We start from the raw sequence: 24,339 nt of genomic DNA, 5'->3' as shown, positions 1-24,339 counted from the left end.
TAGTAGTAGTAGTAGTAGTAGTAGTAGTTGTTGTTGTTGTTGTTGTTGTAGTTGTAGTAGTAGTTATAATAGTAGTAGTTGCTGTAGTAGTAGTAGTAGTAGTAGTAGTAGTAGTAGTAGTAGTAGTAGTAGTAGTAGTAGTAGTAGTAGTGGTAGTAGTAGTAGTGGTAGTAGTAGTAGTAGTAGTAGTAGTAGTAGTAGTAGTAGTAGTAGTAGTAGTAGTAGTAGTAGTAGTAGTAGTACAAAAAACGGGTTGTAACGTTGCAATTGGATCAAGGGAAGTAATTCATGAAATTTCAGACCGACTGCTTTTGGATACAATTCATTCGGAAGTGTACATTAAGCTATTCTTTACTTTTTAAAACCATGCGTCAGATATTAAATAAGAAGAGAATATGCATTCTGATGTATGGAATATCAAAACTACAAGTATGGGGCATTATTAAACAGCCTCTACAGCTTTACCCCAGATTCGCTCGGTTTTTATGATCATTTCTGATCTAAAGCCTTCGAGTTTTATTCACTTCTCATTGGTTTTTAAGGCATAAACCTATAGTCTCATGAGATTTGGTCCTATTTACGCGTGTCTGCCCAAAAAGACACCATTTTATTCTCTGGAGCACGATTTAAAATACGCCGCAAGAGGTCCCTGTAACCAGTGCATTAAATTAGTCCTGAAATCGAATAATAGTATTTCGTGGATTATTTCCCTTGATACCGTGGCTCCACTAATTCCTATGTTTTTAATTCGCTCTACCCCCTGAACTTGTAATAATAATAATAATAATAATAATAATAATAATAATAATAATAATAATAATAATAATAATAATAATAATAATAATAATAATAATAATAATAATAATCGCGAAGTCCAAGGTTTGAGAGTTTTTTTTACCAAGATGAGGGTCATTTAAATCGACTTGCCGCTAGCGCAGTGAAGGGCGGGACATGATGATGATGATGATGATGATGATGATGATGATGATGAATGATGATGATGGTGATGATGATGATGATGATGGTGATGACGATGATGGTGATGATTGTGGTGGTGTTGGTACTGCTGATGGTGACATGGTGGTGGTGGTGGTGCTGAGTATGCTGAGGATGATGATAATGATGATTATTAGGAGAAGAGAAAACCAAGGAGTAAGAGAATCACTGAATCAAGGGAAGCAATCCATGAATTACCAATATTCGATTTTAGGACAATTTTCATGCAGTGATTACAGCTCCCTCAACCGGCATATTTTAAATCGTGGGTCAGGGAATAAATACGCAATAAATTGTTTTCCTTTGAGCACAGGAAATGCGGATTTATTTGTCGTAGAGCAAGTTATCTTAAAAAATGGCATTTCTCATAATTTTGGTACCGTCAGTACAGGCGCCAACGCCCGTGACCAGGTCAGAACTGATCAATAGGCACCAGTACCTATTAGTCAGTACTGGCCCCCAGGCGTTCGTGCGTGTTCGTCAGTACTGACCAGCATGTGCCAGCGCCTGGGGGTCAGTACTGACGAATAACCACTCCGATAATAAAAGATGATTTCAGAACCTCATAAAAGGAAGCTGGTTCACAAGAAAAAAAAATAAGAAGAAGAAAGAATTTAAAAAGAAGAAAAACATCGGATGGATAGATTCAGAGTTCAATGCCCAGAACACCATAAACTCAAAGGCAACCCGAGATTAGGTAATAAAAATAGGAATAGATCTCGAAGGTAGATTCCAGCGACTTTCTACCAACTATGGCCAACATAAAGTTACCTGCAGGACCCTCACTAAATCGGGTGCACTCAAATGATATCGAACACTAATATAGAGACATTTAGAGAGATGATTCACGTGGTATGAAGGGTAATATCATATGACTGCCAGACTTTTGGAAAAGGGCCCAAAGCCAGTGCCTGGACAAAAAAAAATGTTTAGGAGGAAAGTGACGATATAAAACGGATAACATTATATGTCCAATCGAGGAGTAGAAGAAGATCCTACCAGTACCAGTCGCTCCCGCCAATATTGCTAAACTCGAATCCTGTGACGAGAGTGTGGGGGGGGGGAGAGAGAGAGAGAGAGAGAGAGAGAGAGAGAGAGAGAGAGAGAGAGAGAGAGAGAGATGTAGGAAAGGGAATGAGAGAGAGAGAGAGAGAAAGAGAGAGAGAGAGAGAGAGAGAGAGAGAGAGAGAGAGAGAGTTGGCTTATCCAGACGATAATGACTCTTCTGATTTCGATGACCCTCAACTTCTGGGTGGGATCTTTTGTCCTCACCCCTCCCCCGCCTTATATCCGTTTTCCAATTTGCCTTCTGACTTTGTCCTGGAATGGAATTACATACTGGTCTGTCCTGGCCCTCGCCGAAGTCGTTGGTTTTGAGGGAAACACAAATGAATAGTTGTAGTTTTGGGAGATATTTTTTCCCCTTGTAAATCTTCTCTCTGTTGTGAACTGTTATCTTTTTTTTTTTTTTGTTCTGAATATTATGATTTGTTGGCATTTAAGTGCGTTTCTCTCAGTGGGAGCCTGTGCGTGTGTCTGGATGAGACTTTTAGGTAATCTCAAAAGTACAAAAACTACATCGGTTCTCTATTTGAACCATTCCCCTTTGTCTAACTTTTTAATCGTATGCTTTAAATTGTATATATGTTGTGCTAAAATGACCCAAATGTGTGCACGCCGTCAAAACTCTTAAAATCAAATAAACACAAACTTTTCTGATCTGAACCCGTCTTTATAAATGACTCCTTTTTTTTTTTTTCTTTTCATGTGGAACTCATCCTTCCATATGACGCTGAACAAGGGGCAGAATCATATTATGTCTCTAAATACACATTCACTTTTCAAACACATATAAGTATATATATATATATATATATATATATATATATATATATATATATATATATATATATATATATATATATATATATATATATATATATATATATATATATATATATATATATATATATATATATATATATATTTCACGTTCACTTTGTCTTCTGCAAGTGGAATAACTAAGAATAAAACGCAAAGGTCATGACAATAAGCCGTTGTGTTTGCAAAAACTGCAAGCCGATGTCGGCTTGTGTGGGATTTGTTTGTCTTGTTTGGAGTTGTGAATGTGGTCTATGTTCTTTCGATGATTGTAAACTAAACGCCTGATAGGGGAACTATGTTTATGAAGCGCTTTGTGGTTTTGATGAAAGCGCTATACAAGTGTAATTTATTTGTTTGTTTTGTTTGTTTTTAAGGGTTTTACGGCGCTTGCAACACATTTAGGTTATATCAGCGCCAGTAAAAAGGAAGAAAATGGGATAGTAAAAAGTTCTAGAATTACAATTAAAGCACCCAAGAAAAAGTAAGACAAAGGGGAACTGAGAACAAATAGGGATCAGATGTAGATTCCAAGAGCATACCACCAATGTACTTAGTTTGAAATCACCTACAAGTCCAGATACAAGCACAAAATCCAACAAAGAGGAATACACTCAAATGCTTACATTATACATTCAAAATAAAAATAATAATACATAACAGAGAGATGATTTACAAGGAAAAAAATATCATCTCCCAAAACAATAACTATGCATTTGACTGTTTCCCTCTCAGCTAGGACTCCGGCCAGAGCCAGGACAAAACCAAGTAATCTCATTCCAAGACAAAGACAGAAAGCATGTTGGAAAACAGATATAAGGGGATAGAAGACACAGTATGTACCTCCCTGCCCGCTATGGGAGGTCAGGATCCCCACCCAGTAATTTATTTATGGGTAGGCGCTTAATATGTAAATGTGAGACTTATTTTATTCAATTACCCCATTTGAAAACAAGGCTATAATTACCCCTGGTTTCTAAATCCCAGTTTAAAAGAGGAAGGGAAAAAGTAAGGATTTATTTCGATTTGTGTATGGTATGTTTATTGAATATAAAAATGAGAATGATATTTTTGTAAAAAAAAAAAAAAGAAATTAAAAAAAAATTCTAATGCTGTCGTCCCAATGTCATGAAACCATTAATGAAGTAAACATACATGAAATGAGAAAACGATACATCATCTATCTATTTAAAACTTGAAATTTTGTTAAACTATTAATGATCTTTTTTTTCAATTTTAGGCATTGATATGTCCATTGTTAAGTTCACAATTGAAACTGAAAGTGAAAGCAATACTTTACGAGTCAATTTTACAAAGTAACATTTTATAATCAATGTGAGGTAAAATGCCATACGTCGACAAAATACTTTTTTTCATTTTGGCCAGTAAAATTTTACTTCAAATTGTCAATGAATTAACAAACTTTTCGAAAACTCTAGAATGTGGGACTTTTCAAAAATTCCTCAGGTATGAGAATGTTTGACAAGCTGGCGCTCATCTTTTTTAGATGTATGAAGTAAAAAAAGATCTGGCCAAATTTTTTAAAATGCATTTTGTTAGTGTACAGCAGTATTGCAATGCCAAATTTTATATTTATTTTTTTTAAAACATCATTCAACTGAGAATTTAGAAAGATACACCACTGGGATAAAAGTTCGAAAAGTTACAAAAATATTATAATGGAGAAGGGAAAGAAATGGCTTAAGTAAAAAATCTATAGCGTTTATGGACATTATTCAAAATTTGTGTATAGTTAAAACGAATCTTGTTTTTTCCTTAGCAATTGTTAGAATTTAGTACTCCACTTTTTAATAATTGTCTAAATGGTGCAGAGAGTGAGATTATTAGAACTAAAAAGTAAAAGATTTTGTAAATAACAGTTAAGTCTTTAAAAATTACCCTCATTAATTCAAGGAGGGGCGGGGGGGGGGGGGGGGGGGGGGGTTTGAGTAAGAATATTGAGGAATCTAAAATGACTGATTCATTTTCATCAAATTAATTTACAGTAAACTCTTTATTGATGGATACAACTATGAATTTAGCTTTACTGTTTTACATTACCCCCAATGGAAATCAATTAAGGCATTAAATAAATAGCCTGTCTTGTGTTTGAACAAACCAAAATAAGTATAAGTAGAATATAAATCGTCAAGTTACAGCCACAGGGTCGTTGATGCCAAAATTTCTCATGATTACTGTGGCATGAAGGTGAAAGTGATTGACTATTACCCTTTGGACAAGATATGAATACTATGATCTAGTACAAACAGCTTTTGACCACAGTTATATACAATCCAATTACCCAATAACTGTTGGATACTGTTGATTACCGGTAGCCCAGATACATAGCTGGGCGGTAACCCTGATAATTGAGTCAGCGGGCTCCGAAAAAAAATTCTAACATGGGTACCATCCAAATCCAAAATGAAGATATCTACACAAGGTAAATCTAAAGAACACAAAAATTACCACATCATCAAAAAATCCATAACTAAATTGAAGCAAATGAAAATGCTGAAAATATGCAATGGTTCTATATTTGTCTTTTCCATCCATGTTTGGCCATTAGCAAACAGAAAAGTGCTTAGTTTTGCAGCAGGGAGAATTTTTTTAAATTCAATACTCAAACCCATATTTTGAACAACAATTTGATTCTGATGAAAACTTGACTTTTGAGACAAATTAAATTCTGTATCTATTTTATTTTTATCCCACTTGATAGATCATTTGACTAACAATACAGGAAATGGTTGCAATTCTGGGTTAAGTTGTTTGGGTAGCTAAATCGGTTAGATTTGATTGAAAGTACCTGAGTTAGACTTGATCATATCCAAAAGGAAGCTAGCAATTATTACTGCCTGTTAAATGGTGCTGAAATTGGCTTGAGCTCTATGGGCCTTTAGGCTCTGAACTACTTAACTTTTGGGTTATACAGTCCAAGCCGGTTTATTGGGACAGCTCGGTTCCCGAAAAATCGTCCCAATTAAGCAGCGGCCATGAAATTGAGCAGTATATGCCACTCATAACAGTTGCATAAGTAAACAACGGATTAAGAATGCAATGTCCAGCCACTCATCTCATTGAACAAACAAACCATTTGGTGGTGACAGATTTGAACAAACAAAGCCATCACTCTTTACCCATGGTACCATTGGTCAGCTCACCTGTGAACCTAGTATCATGGCCATTGACTCATGACATAGCCCTCTTAACACTAGTCTCTAGTGTGCTACGGTACGACCACACCCCGGCTGACCGTCCCGTTTCATAATTTACATTTTATGAACCATCATTTTAAATTTTAAATGATTGAAGACAATGAAAAAGCTCTGTTATGGAGACAGTCATTGTCAAATTTTGTCCCATTAAGGGGCGGGCTGCCTCTGGGAATTCCAAAGGGTATGCCTTTTTTTATATAGAAAAAATTATGTACCCAAAAAAATGCCCCAATAAAGCGGTGTCCCCAATATCGGCTTGGACGGTATCAAAGCATACAAAATGGAGGTACATTATCAAGTTTGACAGAATTTCAAACAAGCTTGAGCCAGGAGCCTATATTCAAAAAAAGCTAGTTCAAAGATAGAAAGAACAGGATTTAATCTCAGCAGCATGTGTCTAGTCTGAAACAATAAAAATTCTCACCCAGAAACCAACACAGTACCCTGGGTAAAAGGGATATATTTTGGCAACACATATCAGACACTGGAAACAACACCTAGATGATCTGTTTAAGAAAAAAAAAAAGGGACAGATACACACAGATCCAACTGTTTTCCCTTCAGTCTGGGCCTGATAAAAAAGCACCCACTCATTGACTTTAAACATATTATGTGAGCAAATAAAAATTAAGTTTTTTGATCATATTTAATGTGACATATTGCATTCATTTTCTACAGCTTAGAGACAGCGTAACAATACCAATAGCAATCTTTATAAAACATTCATTTAACATTTCAATTTGATGATTTCTTAAAAGTTAGAATAAAATTTTACTGAATGCAATGTTTTCGTAAAGGATAGATACAAATTGGGTTTTTTTTTAGCTTTGCTGCCCATGATTAAAGCATAGTCCAAACGTTTTTATAACATTACAGATACTATAAGAAAAAATAATTTTGAAGATGACCAAAATAAAAATCCTGCGATAACTCGAAACATAATAAACATATTTTATAAGTAGCCAAAATTCACCCAAAAAATCATGTGCAGATAGCATTTCAAGAAATACAAAAAATATATTTATATACAATAATAACTACAGTACCAGTAAAACATGTAAAGAATGCTTGTAGTTTATGAGGTTATATTTTGCATTGAAAATGAATAAGAAAGGTAATGATGAGAGAAATGGGTTATACAATGATTCAACTAATTTTTACATAACATTTGAATAACTAAGATTCTCATTGACAACAATACCCGTAAATAACTATTTCAAAACTTTATTTTTTAAAAATGGTATGTTTATTTCAAAAATTAGGGACAATTTCAACATCTGTTTAATTTTGAGATTTACAATACCTTAAGGAGGATGATAGTTTTTTTAAAATAGTGAACAGAGCAGATCATTCTGTAGCAGTACATAATAAAATTAATGAGCCTTCTTCCATAGACTTTTACAGTCTTTTCATTAAAAATCTTTTATTCGGTGTGGCCAAGGTAATACATATCAATATAACAAAGAAAGTACAAAAACAGTACTCAGCATTAAATTGATCATCCTAATGAAAAAAGTTCAATAAAAATAAATGAACACAAGTAAGCATTTACGGGGGGGGGGGGGGGGGGGGGGGGGGGTGAGGAACATTTGAATCAAAAATCTTAAAATACAATTCTAACAAATCGCTTTTGGAATGATTACGATTTCAAATTTCGAATTTCTAAACTTTAACAAAGAAAAAACAACATAATCTAATTATGAACTTGCAAACCTGATCAAATGGCACATTTTGTCAACTGAGTATTGACTCAAAACAGATAAATTTGCACAGACCAAATTGGATCCACTCCTCAGCTCAACTGGTTGGCCTACAAGACGCGTAATAAATTCAATTAAAAGAAAGGCTCAACTTTTTTAAAAGGCTTGATATATAAAGATATGTGGAAATGTGTGAAATAGAATTTAGGTAGGAACCTTATTTTGTTTTGTATGTGTGTCACGGTTTAAGGCACTTGCATCAATACCAGGTTATTTGAGTGCCAGATAAAAGGAAGTTGACGGAATTGATAAAAGATTTAGATTCAATTTACAAGAATCTAGGAAAAAGGTAAGATAAAAAGGGTGAATGCACCAGAGACAAGAAGTAGATCCAAAAGCAATCTATCTGTGCATCTCAGGCCTCATTGTCCAAAACCCACTACTCTCCTAGTAAAAATCATAAGGTCTGCATTTAGCACAAGACTAATAACAAAAGAAAATCTAATTTAAAAGAAACAAACCAGTTCTGTTATATGGTTGATATTGTTCAATTCGAATCTCCTCAGAGGTAACCAAAGAGTAGATATTTTTAACAGAAATGAGCTCAAAAATAACATCTTCAATTATGGATGGAAACGACGATATCAAAAACACATATCAGTTGTAAAATAGTACTAGCATGTTATCATAGTACTATTTTAAGAAAACAAGCAACACCTGACCAATATTTATTTTATCTTTTATTTTGCCAGAAAATCTTTGTCACTGTAAACTTTACAGAGGAACCAATATTTTGTTTTAATCCTGATTTTCAGCAATAAAGTCTGAAAATGAAGCTTAATCTATAAAACATCAAAATGAACAGAAGTTTATCCATATGATTATTGCAACTTTTCTGGTATTCAAATCAAAGCATAGGATTAATGAGATGTTTCCAATTTTACTGAATATTAACACGTATTTGTTATATCAATTTCACATCTAGTGAATCAGTAAAAATCATTAGTAACACTGAAATTAAAAGAATTGAAAACAGTGTTTAAGGGAGAAAATTTAATCCAAGCTCCAAATCATAAACAAAAACCATAACGAAACTGGATAAAAAATATTTGAAAGAACTTGACTGCTTGACATATCAAAATAAGAGAAATATAGACCGGTTCTAGAGAGAAAAAATAATTCAGGCTCTAAGTGATTAATAAACATTTTTTATAAACACGAGCTTGTAAAATAAAACGTTTTTAAATAAAAACATCAAAAAGAATCTGAATGATTTAATACTTGTTTAAATATATTCCCCCATAACAACTGCGAATTCACATCCATGGAAACTGTAACATTTCTATTCCAAACAAAAAACATTAAATGAACCTGAACATTTAAGGCGTGTACACAGGCAATTTGTCAACAGCATCCTTGTCCTCTTGGCTGTCCATTCTGGCGATCATCAATGTGTGAGAGAAGCCACAAGATACATGGTGGATGTAAACATCTTCCAAAGGTTTGACTTCCTTCGGTATTGTTGAAGATTTGATGCCACCTTCTCCATATCCCTTAAAAGAAAGATGCAGAGAAAGCTTTAATAGGACATAATAAATAACAAAAACCAAATAAAAGAAAATGAATCTTGCACTAAGGAAATATAATCATGGTTTAAGCATCAACTGTTGTGAGGCTCTTTGGGAAAAGCAGAAGATGAAATGAGGGTGTGAGGAGATGTATAAGTTGAAACCTTTCAACTACACCAGCTGATTTAAAAAATCACATCAGCGTTTTTAAACTAGATAATGTGCCTAAGAATGAATTAATCATTCCAATTTTTATATGTTCCTGTTATTTGTCCAAATTTTCCACAGATTATTGTGCTTTGTGAGAAACTTCCAACAAATATAGGGCCATCGTAAAATTAGTTCAATTCCGGAATTGTATATTTTGTTATCAATTCCCTTGAATGGTTGGCCGGATCATCAAGCCTTCAGATATGATTTATTCTTGAAAAAGAATGATAAATTTTTGAAAATACTGTGTGACTTCCATTTGCATTCATAACAGCTTGGCAAAGAGATGTCATGTTGTTGTTAAGGTTCAGGAAAAATTCCTGAGGGATGTTGTTCCCATTCATCAATTAATGCTTGCTCAGGATCTACAATGTTCGAAACAACTTGATAATTTCTTCCCAGCTCATCCCAAGCATTTTCAATTGGATTGAGATCAGGAGAATGTCAGGCCATTCCAGAACATCAAAGGTTGGTCCATCAAGAAGTTCCTTGTTTGTATTGCTGTGGAGGGCATTGCACTGTTGTTTGGAAAAAAAAAAGGATATTTCCTCATGTTCTTAAAAAATAGCGACTACCAAATGTTCTATACCATACCTCATCAATATAGACAGCTGCTGTGTCCTTTCCTCTAAATACATGAAGTGGAGTTCGATCATCAAAAGAAAACACACTGGCACTGTTATTCCAGTTACGCTAAACTACACAAGCCGGTGAATATCTTCTCCTTAGCGCCTTCATTCACTACATCTCGATTTTGCAAAAGATATGTTGAATCAACTTTCGTTAGAAAAGACAACAGATCTGGACTCATGACAGGTCAAATTGATAAGGTGTCCAGTCTGTTGATTCTTAGTTGCACAGTTATTCTCAAGCCTGTGACAAGTTAGGGAGCAGGCACTAGTGTAAGATAAAGATCTGAAATAGTGCCAGACAAAGCAGAAAGAAAAATACAAAAAGAATATATAAGCTTTAAATCGTCTCAACTGTCGAGTAACCTCTGTGGTGTAATAGGAGCACATCTGACCAATAATCAGGCAGTCTGAGATTCGATCCTCAGTTAAAGCAAGCTGGTTTTTTTCTTGTATTTTTCTTTCAGCCTTATCTGGCACAGTTTCATACAAATCTTTTCAAATGTGTGGTCGAACCGTTCGTCATAGTTCATCTCTTGTCAGTGTAGTCGACTACTATCGTCATGTTCATGGGTTAATGGCCACAATGCCAGGTTTGCAGGAATACTTACCACGGTTCAATGGATAATGAGTGACGGCTTTGTTTGTTCAAGGCTGTCACCATCAAATGGATTGTTTGTTCATTGATACGAATGGGTAGAATGTGCATTCTTAATCCGTTGCTTAGTTATGGAATGAGTGGCAACTTATGAGTGGCATATTCGTTAATTGTTTTGTACAATTTGATTTGTCTCTAATTGTTAGAGGTAGATTAAGGTGCTTGTATTTCATTATGACATGAATTGTCACTGTCAGAAAAAAGCTGTTGCAATAACTGACATGCAGATTGATTATAGCGAATAAATGCAGAGTGGACTATGGCAAATCTGAAAAATTGCCCAATTTCATGACTGCCGCTTAATTGGGACGATTTGTCAGGAACTGAGCCGTCCCAATAAACAGGCTTGGACTATATATTTATTTTACTCACCAATTCGCCAAAGCAAGGAGATGGTCCCCAACTGACAACACTCTCATCAGCTGCAACAACTATGCTCTTGTTGCTGTGAGGAAATAAAAAATAAAGATTGTTCATGAAATTCATACATTTATGGATAGACAAAAATAAATAGTTTTGAAATAATGACAAGCATGACTCAAACTCTGAGACAAAACAGCTTGGTGAACAAAGACAAGAGAAACCTAAAATCTAAAACATCTTTTTTATTAACAAGAATAGTTGGATTTTCATAATTGTCTTTGCAGCTTGATACAGGGTTTTAATCTATTTGGGTTTGCAAACTGGTACTGAATTGAAGAGAGCCAAGACAAGCAATGCATATGATCACCTACGACAACTCAAAACAGATATATAGCAATAATATAAGATTATGAAATTCTGATGACAGTTTTGAATGCTACAATGTATCTATTGTTTTATTTATTTATACATCTGTAAGTGTGTGTTTTTGTGAGTGAGAGAGAGAGAGAGAGAGAGAGAGAGAGAGAGAGAGAGAGAGAGAGAGAGAGAGAGAGAGAGAGAGAGAGAGAGAGAGAAAGAGGGGGGGGGGGGGGCATGCATTGGGGATCTATTAGTGTCTATGTGAGATTATTTGTAATCTTTTGCTGTGATAAATGAATAATTGCCTTTATGGACAATTAAGATATTATTTTTATTATCATCATCATCATTGGCCAGTAACAAATTTTCTATCACGTAAAGTGTGGTTTTGGTCTAATTATTAGGATAAATCCTTTAAAAAATTGATTTTAAGATTTTGGTGGAAAACGATATATTATTATCTTAGAAATAATATCATTGAAGTGCAATTTCTCAAAATTTACTTTAAAGGTACAAAAAAAAACAGGATCGAAAAGGGTATAGGTAGAAAGAAAAGTGTGAAAAATGGAATGCTATTTTACTATTTTCTTGACATGTCATATTTCTAGGAGTAATAGGATACTGTGAGAAATATTTCTCAGAATCTATTTCATGAAATTGTTTGAAAATTTCCACAGTCGTCACAGAGATATGTATTATTTCACCATAGAGAGGTTTTTTGAAAGGATATGAGTAACTTTTTTTAACACCAATTTTGTCATAAAATTTTTATTCGCAACTTTGTAATGTTCTAATACAAATCCCATAAGCTAAAGCTGTAAAGATCTTTCCATGGTGACACAAAATGCTACAATGTTGATAAGAGGGAAGATTATGGAAGTTATTATTTCATTGGTTTTTGCGGAACATTTGTCAAGAGATTGTTATTCTTTTTCAAGCCAGACCACCAAATCAGGACGCAAAATGGGTATCAACACAGACAATGTATTTTTTTCACCAAAAAATTTTTCTTTTTAAATCCTATGATGATGATATAGAATAATTAAAACCGGCCAGTATAGCTAATTAAACTTTTAAAAAGAAATGACCCAAACCGTGCCTTAGCAGAACAGAGCCCTTTAGTATTGAGTAAATATTGTTTCCACATTTCAGATTTTATGACTAAGGTGAAGATGATGGCTTTGAGATTATACTGATTACTAAATCATGATTGTTAATCTACCTAAGATGACAGAGTAAGACTTTTGATTTATAAAAAAAAAAAAAAACAACGGCAGAGATTTTCTGTCATGACTTATGTTTGTATTGTTAATGAAAATTTCCAAGTCAATCTACCTTGTTCCAATGCTCCTAATTTTCCATCCACTGAGATCCTGGACCAGTTTTGGATACATTGTGGCTTCTCCTGCAGACTTTGTCAAGCCCCAGAAATATAATGCACCTTGGAAGCAGAAATAATCATTTTGAAATATCAATACAATTTCATGTATTAAATACTAAAAAAAATTATTCGGTCCAATCATTGAAACAGATTTATCCTGACTAATCAACTCATAGCACGATTACAAATATACAAATTGGCTGGTGGGCTTGAGATAACTGATTGCTGAATTGGATACAAGATGAATAATTAAGAAATCTATATTTCTTTATCTGAAATAAGCATATCAATGCTAGCAAGTGTAAAGCATTAGAATCTTTGAGCATTTTAATCAATATTGGCTATTGTATTGTAGGAATGTCCTTCCTATCAACAAATATCATAACACTTGCAATGGATCAGCATAATTTTAAACAGAAAAGCTTTTTCAAACTCTAAGTTACAAAATAAACATTCACAGATGGAAAGATCATTGTCAAAAATAGAAAATGAGACAACATATTTTTGTAGTAATATCGTTGTATACATACTGCAGACGGCCACTTAGTTATAAACATGTAAACATGAAGGGTAAAATCAGATCTGGTCAAATGTGACCCGCAAAGAAATCTGCATATACCAATGTTTACTCTAAAAGTAACATAGTAAATCACCTACCATGCTCACTGAGTGCCAGTGAATAAGATGATCCAGCAGCCACAGACACAGCCCCTCTGCTAGGTCCATCAAAGAACTTGATTAATCTGGGGACCATTTCATCTTTGGGATCAGCATGACCAAGCCTGCCATAGCCGCCAAAGCCCCAGGAAAACATTCTCTTTTTACTGTCAATCACAAGCTTTATATTTTTTTAAAACAAAATATAAAAGGATTTTTTTAGTACCAATATCTACTATTAAAGTATCTCAAACACAGCTATCACTTTGACCAGACATTAAACAAACATAAAAACAGTTTATTTTTGTTTTCCTCCTTGAAAACCTATTTCAACATAAGATTACGCATTCAGATCCATACAGGGGTGAAGTCAATATTTTCTATGAATAAGCCATTTCTACAAGTAATTAGGATAAGATATCAGAACTAGCTCAATTGAAAAATAGATCTACTGGTCCCGTGACAGCAAGATATTTTCAGTTTACATGAACAGCCTGTTTTCTGCATAACTATCTTTTGTAATTAGACTAGAGGTCAAAGCAAGATTTCTCCATTGAGAAATATAAAATCATAACTATGTGACGTCTACCTGGTTGATTTGTCATTGTCTATAAGCCTGGAACTCACAGTCCCCATGAAAGTTTTTTTTTTTTAATTTCCTTATCTCCCACAAGCAGTCTAAGGACAGGAATACCACATGACCTCACATTCATTTCCTGACCAGACGCTGGTCACAAATGCATCAGTTCTCTAAATTTCCACAAATATAGCATTACTGTTGAAGGAAAATATGGACCAAATTTCAATTACATAATCTAAAAAGTGTTTTATAAAACTGAATAAGGAAAACAATTAGTCCCTATATAATAGGTCCAAGCCTCATCTTACCGCATGGTTGCTTCCACAGGCAATCTCTCGGACATTGACATCTGTAACAGGAGTGACATGCCCATCCCTGTGCTTCTCCAAAAACACTGTAATCACCCTGGGGGTGATCTCACACTGGAATTCAAGTTTAGTGCTTGTCACAAAGTATTTGCCATCTGTATTGTGACCTGCATTTAGGGAGTAGAGGAAGGGGATTCGAGTCATTATTTTTCATTCTATAGCCTATATATTTAGTACTTTTTTTTTCTATCATCTGAAGTAGACTAATAATGGAATAATAATAATCTATAACAGACAAATAATCATTTTTTATTTCATGAATGGCAAATCCAGCGTACTCAAAGTTTCTAAAATCCTCAAGGTGGAATGATATCTTATCAAAGAGTGACAAGTTGTAAATGATTGCAGCAATTCCACCACCTTTCCTCCCAATGCATGGAAATAAAGCCTTGTGTGTAATTGCTTTCAGAACTTACATCATTTTGTGATCTTCAATCATGTCGTTTCATACCTGCCAAATTGAAAACTTCAAATTTAGTAATTCTCATGTCAATTTTTAGTAATTTGACAAGGAAATTATTAATTTCTGAAGTCTTGTACAAAAAACCTCAATTTGACATTGATGATCACTACGCTACATCGTCATGCTTATGCACTGTAGAAATGCTTTATTATTGTTACTATCATCATCATCATTATCATTATTATTATTATTATTTTTATTTTTATTTTTTTTTTATTGTTATCATTATTATTATCATTATATAGTAGTAGCAGCAGCAGTAGTAGTAGTAGTAGTAGTAGTAGTAGTAGTAGTAGTAGTAGTAGTAGTAGTAGTAGTAGTAGTAGTAGTAGTAGTAGTAGAAGAAGAAGAAGAAGAAGAAGAAGAAGAAGAAGAAGAAGAAGAAGAAGAAGTAGTAGTTATTATTATTATTATTTATGTATTATAATTATAATAATAATAATTATTATTATTATTATTATTATTATTATTATTATTATGATTATTATTATTACTATTATTATTATTATTAATATTATTATAATTATCATTATTTAAGTATGAGAATTAAAAACATGTAATTTTCCATACAATTACATATTTTCGTATTTGGCTCCGTTATTTGTCTAAAATTGGTAAAATTACAAAAAAATCGTAAGATTTTGCAGCTATGTCAATTATATCTTGAGTTTTACTAGGGCACAATCAAACATTTAGTAATCCGATTTTTATATTTGTATGAGCACTATGTGCCTGTTGCTCGAAAAGATGCTGTTGCTGCGAGCTGTTGTCACAGTGGTCCTTCATTTCATACTGTATGTCACGGACAATGTTGACATTTGACAAAGAATGGTGAGGAGTATGTATTGAAGTGATTAAATTGGAAGGGGGATCATCATCATCATCAATGCCTTTTTCACCCTGGGTCAGGGTATAGGCCACAGACAAACAGTTTCCATCCTTCTCTATCCTGAGCCAACTTTTTTATCTCATTCCAGGTCTTACCACTTCTCTGTATATCAGCTTCTTTAATTCTTCTCAATGTTCCTCGTGGCCTTCCCCTTGATCTTCTGCCCTGAGGGTTCCAGTCCAATACTTTCTTTGTTATAGTTGAGGCATTCTTTCTAAGCGTGTGTCCAATCCACCTCCATCGTCTTCTTCCTATATCCTCTCCCACTGGTTTCTGCTGTGTTCTTTTCCATACTTCTTCATTTTTTATTCTATCCATCCATTTTATTCTGAGTAGCTTACGCTTGCACCTGTTTACGAAAATCTGTACCCTCCTCATACATGCCTGTGATGCGTTCCAAGTTTCACATCCATACAGTAGGACAGACTTCACGTTTGAGTTGAAAAGTCTTAGCTTTAGTTGAAGGGAGATATCTTTAGTTCTCCAAACTCTGTTCAAAGATGTGAATGCAGCCTGTGCCTTTCCTATTCGTGCTTTCACCTCTGCTTCCGTGCCTCCATCCTTGTCAATTATACTTCCGAGATAGCAGAAAGTGTCTATATCTTCGAGTTCCTGATCTTTTACTTTGATCTGCTCCCTTTGACGCGTACCTATCCTCAAGACCTTTGACTTTGCAGGGTGAATTCTTAGACCAATTGATTCCGAGAGGCTGTTTATAATTGTGGTTTTTGCTTGCATCTGGTCCTGGGTGTGGGACAAAAGAGCCAGATCATCTGCAAAATCCAGATCATCCAACTGTGTCCAGGGGTCCACTGTATCCCATTTCTTCTCCCTTTGGAGGTTTCCTTCATTAGCCAATCAATGGCAAGGATGAACAGGAATGGAGAGAGCAAGCATCCCTGCTTGACACCAGTCTTAATTTCAAAGCTGTCAGTAAGCTGATCTTCATGTACAACCCTGCAACTTGATCCTTCATACATTTCCTTAATGAGGTTTACTATCTTTTCCGACATAATGTGCCAGAATTTTCCACAATGTTGCTCTGTCAATACTGTCGAAAGCCTTCTCGTAATCCAGAAAGTTGACAATAAGAGGAGAGTTCCATTCTATAGACTGTTCCACTATGACTCGCAGAGAGGCAATCTGGTCGGTGGTTGAACGGTTTTTCCGAAAACCTGCCTGTTCGTCCCGCAGTTTAGCATCTGTTGCATTCTTAATTCTCTCTAAAATAATACGGTTGAAAACCTTTCCTGGGATAGAAAGAAGAGTGATGCCTCGATAATTATTACAATTACTGAGGTCCCCTTTCTTTGGAAGCTTGATAAGATGTCCTTCCTTCCAATCCTTTGGGAATATCCCGTCATTCCAGATTCTCTCAAATAGTGGGTGCAGGGCCTCAGCATTTCTTTCCGCATCAAGTTTTAGAGCCTCCGGTGGAATCTGGTCTGGTCCAGCAGCTTTCCCCCTTTTCATCTTGTTAATGGCACCCACACTCTCTGCTATCGATGGTGGATCACAGCTAATTGGTAGCTCATTCCTTGTCTGGTGGTGGTCTGTTCAGAAGGCAGTTGAAATGTTCCCTCCATCGTTCAGATTGAGCCTCTTTTCCAAAAATAGTTTTCCCATCTTTGTCTTTGACTGGTACCTCTGGTTTCCCATATTTTCCAGCAAGTGTCTTGGTAGTTTGATAAAGGATCCTCATGTGTCCTCCAGTCGCTGCTGCTTCTGCTTTCTCTGCAAGTCTGTTCATGAATGCTTCCTTGTCTTTCTTCACAGATCTTTTGACTTCCTTAGCTGTGGCTCGATACTGCTCTTGTGCATCCAGTCTTGAAGCCCTTGTTCGGCTTGCATTCACTTGTTCCTTCCTTGTTCTCCTCTTTTCAATAAGGTCCAAGGCGGTTGGACTTATCCATTCTTTATGTTCCGATTTCTTTACCCCCAATACCTCGTGGCAAGTTGTTATGTAGACTTCCTTGATCTTTGCCCAATGTGACTCTACATCTATGTCCTCCTCGAGCTCAGTAAGAGGTTGGAATCTATTACTCAATTGTAGTTTGAATTCCTCATTCTTTTCCCCATCAAGTGCATTCACCTCGAATTTTCTTCTTGTATGTGATCTGGCCCCGTGTTTTCTGAGTCGGAGCTTAAGCTTTGCCAATAGCAGGTGGTGGTCTGATCCAACATCTGCCCCTCTCCGTACTGTCACATCTTCCAATGAACGTCTGAATCTACGAGAGATACAAAAATGATCAATCTGATTCTCTGTCACACCATCTGGTGAGACCCAAGTTGCTTTGTGGATCCTCTTATGGGGGAACACTGATCCTCCAATCACCAAACTGTTGAATGCACAGAAATTTGCAAATCTCTCACCATTATCATTCATTTCTCCCATGCCATGACGTCCCATGATACCTTCATAGCCTACGTTATCCTGTCCCACTTTTGCATTAGCATCTCCCATCAATATGTTGATGTCTTTCCTTGGCAACTTGTCAATGACTTGTTGTAGCAGACCATAAAATGTACCTTTGTCCTCATCTGTTGCATCATTTGTTGGGGCATAGATCTGTACAATGTTCATGCTGATCTTCTTACTCCGTGTTGTAAAGGACGCCATGATGATCCTTTCTCCGCATTGTTCCCATCCTCTCAGTGACTTCTGGGCAAACTTGCTTAGAATTATTCCTACTCCCTGTGTATGAATCCCGTCCCCTCTCCCTGAATATAAAATCTTCTCCCCAGACTTGAGGTGTTTCTGTCCGGATTGTATCCAGTGGGTTTCGCTTACTCCAAGTATATGCAGCCTATATCTTCTCATCTCAGTCACAACTTGAGAGCTTTTTCCTGCTTCATACATGGTGCGAACGTTCCACGACGCAATTCGAAGCTGCTTGTTTGGCGAAGACGTCATCGGTCAGCAGAGTCCTTTCGGTTTTGTCTGTTGTCCTTCATAAATTCTGTAATTCCAGAAACTCTTCGGTCGCCCAAGCTAAAAAAAGGATTTGGTTTGTCTGTCTGTGTTTCTGTAACAATTTGAGTTTAACGGAAAGGGGTGTTAACCCTTTGCCAACCCCCAACCTGGAGGACCAGGTGACTCAAAGATGGGGGAATCACACACCATTAGTCGCCTTTTACGACACGCTGGCTTGGCGTTGGGCTATTCTTGACCCTCTCAGTTGAGGGACCCCGGACACCACACAGGGTGGAAGGGGGATGAGTGTTGATTAATTTAAGTGAGGATTAACGTCATAGGATAACGGGCATGGAGTTGGCCGGTGATCACTGACGGTGGTGATAGGGCATTGTTTTCATCTACTCCCTATGAGTCTGTTCATGAAATTAGTATTATTATAAATAGATCTATGTACATGGTAATTGTTAAGCACAGTGAATAAAATTTCCAATATGGCTGTAAACAAATAGAAGTTTAAAACTATGTTCGACTAGGGAAAATCAATACTTAAATGTTGAAATTTTAGAAAAATCCTGTTAGAAATTGTTAATATGAATATCAATAAAACCACAAGGATATCACAAAATTAGATGCTATTAAAATCCAGGCATGATGTCACATAAATATCACTCAAATCACGTAAATGTAAGAGCAAAACGAAAACAAGACTCTCCAGTCAGGCATGTTGACATTGTTAATTTGAATTTCTGTCCCTAAAATTTTAACAACTGAGATTGAAACGTCTGATAGTCTTACCAAGCTGTCCATACTCAGGGCATCCAAAAGTGTATACATTTCCATTTATATCTGAAATGACACTGAATTCACCACCGCAAGCAATGCGTCTAATGGGAGGTCCTCTATAATGAATCTGTGTATCAAGGAATTATTGTAATCCATGAAACATCAAAAAAAAAAACAATGACTATCCTCCTTGATTGAAGAAAAAAAAAGATAAAAACAACAAGAAAAATATCAATAATAATAATATTAATAAATATAATAATAATAGATAAACCAAATGAAAAGATAAATAATTGTTAATTTTCAATAGGAGGAAAATGTACTTCTCCCAAAAAGAAATTATAAGTTGACTTAATAATATTCCAGATTTTATAAGTGAAAAATAATATCCATTAATAAATCTTACAGCGAGAAAAGGATGTCCAACTTTTCATCACAAGACAATTCAAACCAATCAACAATTCTAAATTGGACGAAAGCAATTTCATTTAAATCAATCGGTAACTGACCCAATTTCCCAACAAAATAAATGAGTTTAGGTTTCTCTTTTTATTTGTAAAATTAATTTTATATAAGAACCTTTCAATCCATAAATAAATAAATAAATAAATAAAAAGTAGCCAAAAGATGTTTCTTTAAATTAAAATGTCATTGATGACAAATTTGCTTGCATAGTATACTTTTTAGCTTTCGTAATGACAAACAAAATATAGTGCAATTTCTTTATAGCAACATCATCGAGACCAGGAATAATGTTGTTGTGACAGAGCAACCAATAATGGAAGAGGGGGTGGGGGGGGAAGAGTACTTGACTATGGCTGTTTTTTCCTAGCTATTTACATTGACAATTTCAACACTAGCGGGCTATCATGCAGCATCTTGAAATGACAAGAGGCCGTCATTGCTTGCTTGAATCCAATGGCTCCTAGCTTGTCTATAATTATCTTTGCCTCATACATAATGAAAGGCCACTACACCGGTGCATTGATCACTCAACTCTGCTTGAAATACATCAGCACCATCAGATGCATCAACATCAGCATTCACTGCTTTTTTTCTGTTGTTCAAACCCATGCTTTTCGATGTCGATCTTCTCCAGGTTCTTGGTGATCGTGGTCAAGCAGTTGAGACGAATCCCAAAGCATATCCCATTTATGAGGCAAAGCAAGACAAAAGTCTAGCATATATGGTACTATGAGTTGTACATGCATTCACTAGTAGGTTGACTGCCGTGGCACTCACTGATGCACCAAGGGTATTATATAGTCAATGCTTTTCTCTTCAACCTGGAAGAAATATGAGTGAACACTGTGATTTGTTTTTGTATTCATAGTCGTAACCAGCGATCAGTAGAGACAATGATAGCAGGCGGGTCAAAAGCGAAAATTCTTATACTTATAACCAAGGCATAGTCAACTGTCATGGCACAAGCAAATGTCATATAGCAGTCGATCACCTAGTGAACACTTGTGCAACGCAAAGCACCAGCTCAGCTAGCACTGTCTCGTTTTGCCACATCTACAGAATATGTCTTCATCAACAGGCTCACAGGGGACTGGATATATGTTTCATTGGATTGACTATTGATTTTATTTGAAATTGGCGATTGTTGCCAAATCAATGTTGCTATACCAGGTTTTTACTAAATTTATGTGTTTATCATGACCTTTCAATTACAAATGACAAATAGAAAAAAATTAAGAATTGGACACTGTGTCTCAAAAGAAAGGGTGTTGTTATAAACAAGGTTATATTAAGTGGGCTGCACTGTATTCTGAGATATTTTTTTCTCTTTTTCCATCCATTCTTTTTTTCTTTTATAAAACAGACTACATTCATTAATCCAACAATATAGATACACCCCCTTTCCTCCCATTCATACTATTGGAAAAAAAAAAGTTTTACATAATAAATTCAACTATAAAGTCATTTAAATGTAATTAACATATAAAGCAAATAAATGATTAAAAATTTTCTTGTCATATTTTCAGCCAAACATCTAAGGAAAGAATGGAATCAGATATCAACAATGTGTTAATCAAAGCATTCGGGTAAATCTGAATAGTCGCCGACTTTACAAGCACACAAATTTAATTTACTGGATACAGTAGGATAAAGGAGAAGAAGAGCAGAAGAAAAAAAAATACTCACACTAGTTGGGACAAGAACTTGCTCACTCTGATTACCCAAACCAAGCTGACCCATTTTGTTTTCACCACATGCAAAAACTGAACCAGTTTCTGAAGGAAGAGGAAATAGATAAAAAAAAAAACATTGAAAAAAGAAAGAAAAATACCAAAGATTTTTGAAAACTGTTGCAGGGTCAGAAAACTAAAGTTTAACATAGAATAGAAGCCTAAGGATGGCATCTCCATATAAAGATTTTTAAACTGTCAGTCTCTTAATTTATACGGCACAAACCAAGAAACTCTTGACATCTAGAACCTATATATATGTAAACGAATTTCCATTTTTTTTTTTTTTTTGGATGAATAAAGTATATTATTATTACTATTATTATTTAATGAAGTTAACAAATTCTGAACTTGTTGGGTAAATCATTCCTCTATTTCATTAAGAAGATAAAAGCAATTGTAATTATAAATAGTTGTAAACAAAGCAAATTGTGTTAATGTTATTGTTCAAACTAAAATTAACATATGTTATGTTATTGAAAGCGACTCCTTGAATGACGTCTTTAAAATTCAAAATTTTATCAAATTAATGATTTAGCACAGATTTGAACACTAGTAGAATTGCAGGTTGTCATTTTATGGACAATGGTTTATGAGAGAGTGTTGAAAGGGACTTATATTGAAATATTTTTACACTGTCTATCCATAAAAAAGCCTAACCTCGAGATATTCTTTCAGCTTCTCTGTACGAACGTTTTTTTTCTTCTTGGAAAAAAAGCATGCCTTTATTAACTTTTGATCTTAAAAAGGAATTTACCTGTAAGGAATAATGTGTGTTTCCTTCCACAAGCAGCATCCACTATATTTAAACCATCCAAAGCTTCCACCACCTCAGGGACGTCTTTTCTATCTGTGCTGCCAATACCAAGCTGTCCTTTTTCATTACGACCTACCATAGATAAAAAGATGTCTTGTTATTTTTAAACATATATTTATAATACATTCAAAGGCTATAGAACAGATACAGCAGTTTGAAATGGAGTTAGATATAAGAGTAAGGAAAACAAAAATGTTTCCATCACTTTATTTGACTTTAAAGTTTAAATCAAAATGATAATAATAATAATAATAATAATAATAATAATAATAATAATAATAATAATAATAATAATAATAATAATAATAATAATAATAATAATAATAATAACAAAACAGAAGAATAAGAAATAATGAAAAGAATAAAAAATTCTTAATTTTATCAAAATAAGTGGCAGACCTGAAGATTTATAAATATCTCAAATAAAGATCAAATTAGAATCCAAATGTTTGAATTCTAATGACTTGGGTAAAAAGTGACATAACCAAATGTATATATAAACTCAAGTCACTAAAAGTTTTGAAGATAACTTACCAAACGTGTACACCCTGCCTTCATCAGAAATAACAACACAATGTGCAGAGCTGCTACCTGAGACAACTGTGCGAATTTTGATGTCTTTCATTGAAGACATCCTATGTGGTCCCCATAGATTTGGCCCACCAACATTTTTCACTGTTAGAAAAATAAGAAATGATTAAAAACAAATAAAGCCAAGTGTAACTCTAGTATTATTACACATTTTTCTGCTTCCGATTACGAACTTGGCAGGTCCTATATATCCATTTTTTTCCTATTTAATCCAACAAATAAATCAATAATATTCACTAATTAAATCCACATAAGAATACCCAAAGGCTTAAAGATGTTTTAAAAGTCAAATGTCTAAAAGGATCTTTCACAGTGAATTGCGGAGAACCAACTGACATCCAGCAAGAGAAGTAATTTATTGAGTCATAACCCTCAAAAGAGAGCCACCAAATGTGACCAGGCATGATATAGACAAAAGAAAGATTGGGAGACCTAAACAAACATGGGGGCAGTTGGTGGACAAAGAGGTGCAAAAGGCAGGATTGTCATAGCCCCAATTGAGGATAATATACCAGCGCTTTGTACATTGAGGAGAGTGCTGTTGCAGCACTGTGTCCTGCCAGAGACCAAGGGGAATAAGTCAAGAAAGAATAGTCAAGGTGCATAGTCTTTTCAGGCTTCTGTTTCATCAAATATATATGTCTGTTTAATTTGGATGACAGAATAAACCATAGATAAATATATTTTATAACAGGATTTATGACATTAATGTCTAAAGACTACTATTGATGATAATCCAAGAATAATTAACACAGACATACTTCCTTTTGGTAATGCTCTGCGACCAACAAGGTCCCAATTTGTTGCTCCACACAGCAACAATTCTCCTGCCAGCATTGGAGGCTCAATCTTCTATAGATTAAATATATGAAACATAATATAATGAAGTCAAGACCAAAATAAATCAGCATCTTTGAAACATAGAACCACGAATGACTAAGCTGAAAAAAAAGCTGGTTTGAGTTATATCTGAAGCCCAGCTTGCTGCCCCTCTTTTTTTTTCAATCAAGAGTACTCACACCAGAAGAAGAACACTCCCAATCTCACCCTCACGACCAAATGCAAACAGAGACCAGCTACAGGATAAGCAGACAGTTCTCAGGTCTTTCCCACAT

At 34.9% G+C, this 24,339-nt stretch overlaps 1 protein-coding gene across 2 annotated transcripts in view; it reads right to left on the bottom strand.

Annotated features, from left to right (window-relative positions):
- Positions 1 to 3,892: 3,892 nt before the first annotated feature.
- The window catches only part of LOC144971309 (protein RCC2-like), a 31,157-nt gene continuing 10,710 nt past the window's right edge, over positions 3,893 to 24,339 (bottom strand). Inside the window, exons 2-11 of one of the 2 annotated variants that reach the window (XM_078911954.1) lie at positions 23,986 to 24,076; positions 23,168 to 23,308; positions 22,574 to 22,705; positions 21,773 to 21,861; positions 19,634 to 19,748; positions 14,510 to 14,676; positions 13,622 to 13,802; positions 12,919 to 13,024; positions 11,233 to 11,305; positions 3,893 to 9,348 (exon numbers count right to left, since the gene is read on the bottom strand). In XM_078911954.1, the coding sequence (XP_078768080.1) occupies positions 9,175 to 9,348; positions 11,233 to 11,305; positions 12,919 to 13,024; positions 13,622 to 13,802; positions 14,510 to 14,676; positions 19,634 to 19,748; positions 21,773 to 21,861; positions 22,574 to 22,705; positions 23,168 to 23,308; positions 23,986 to 24,076 (1,269 nt within the window). In that variant the 3' untranslated portion in view covers positions 3,893 to 9,174. The remainder of the gene's footprint in view (positions 9,349 to 11,232; positions 11,306 to 12,918; positions 13,025 to 13,621; positions 13,803 to 14,509; positions 14,677 to 19,633; positions 19,749 to 21,772; positions 21,862 to 22,573; positions 22,706 to 23,167; positions 23,309 to 23,985; positions 24,077 to 24,339) is intronic. The other variant, XM_078911955.1, reaches the window with a different exon arrangement.

Source organism: Berghia stephanieae, chromosome 4 (assembly GCF_034508935.2).
Source record: "Berghia stephanieae isolate SIO BIC M18660-M18661 chromosome 4, UCSD_Bste_1.3, whole genome shotgun sequence".
Lineage (NCBI taxonomy): Eukaryota > Metazoa > Mollusca > Gastropoda > Nudibranchia > Aeolidiidae > Berghia > Berghia stephanieae.
Note: the sequence above shows the minus strand (reverse complement) of the source record. Positions and strands in the feature narration are given on the sequence as shown.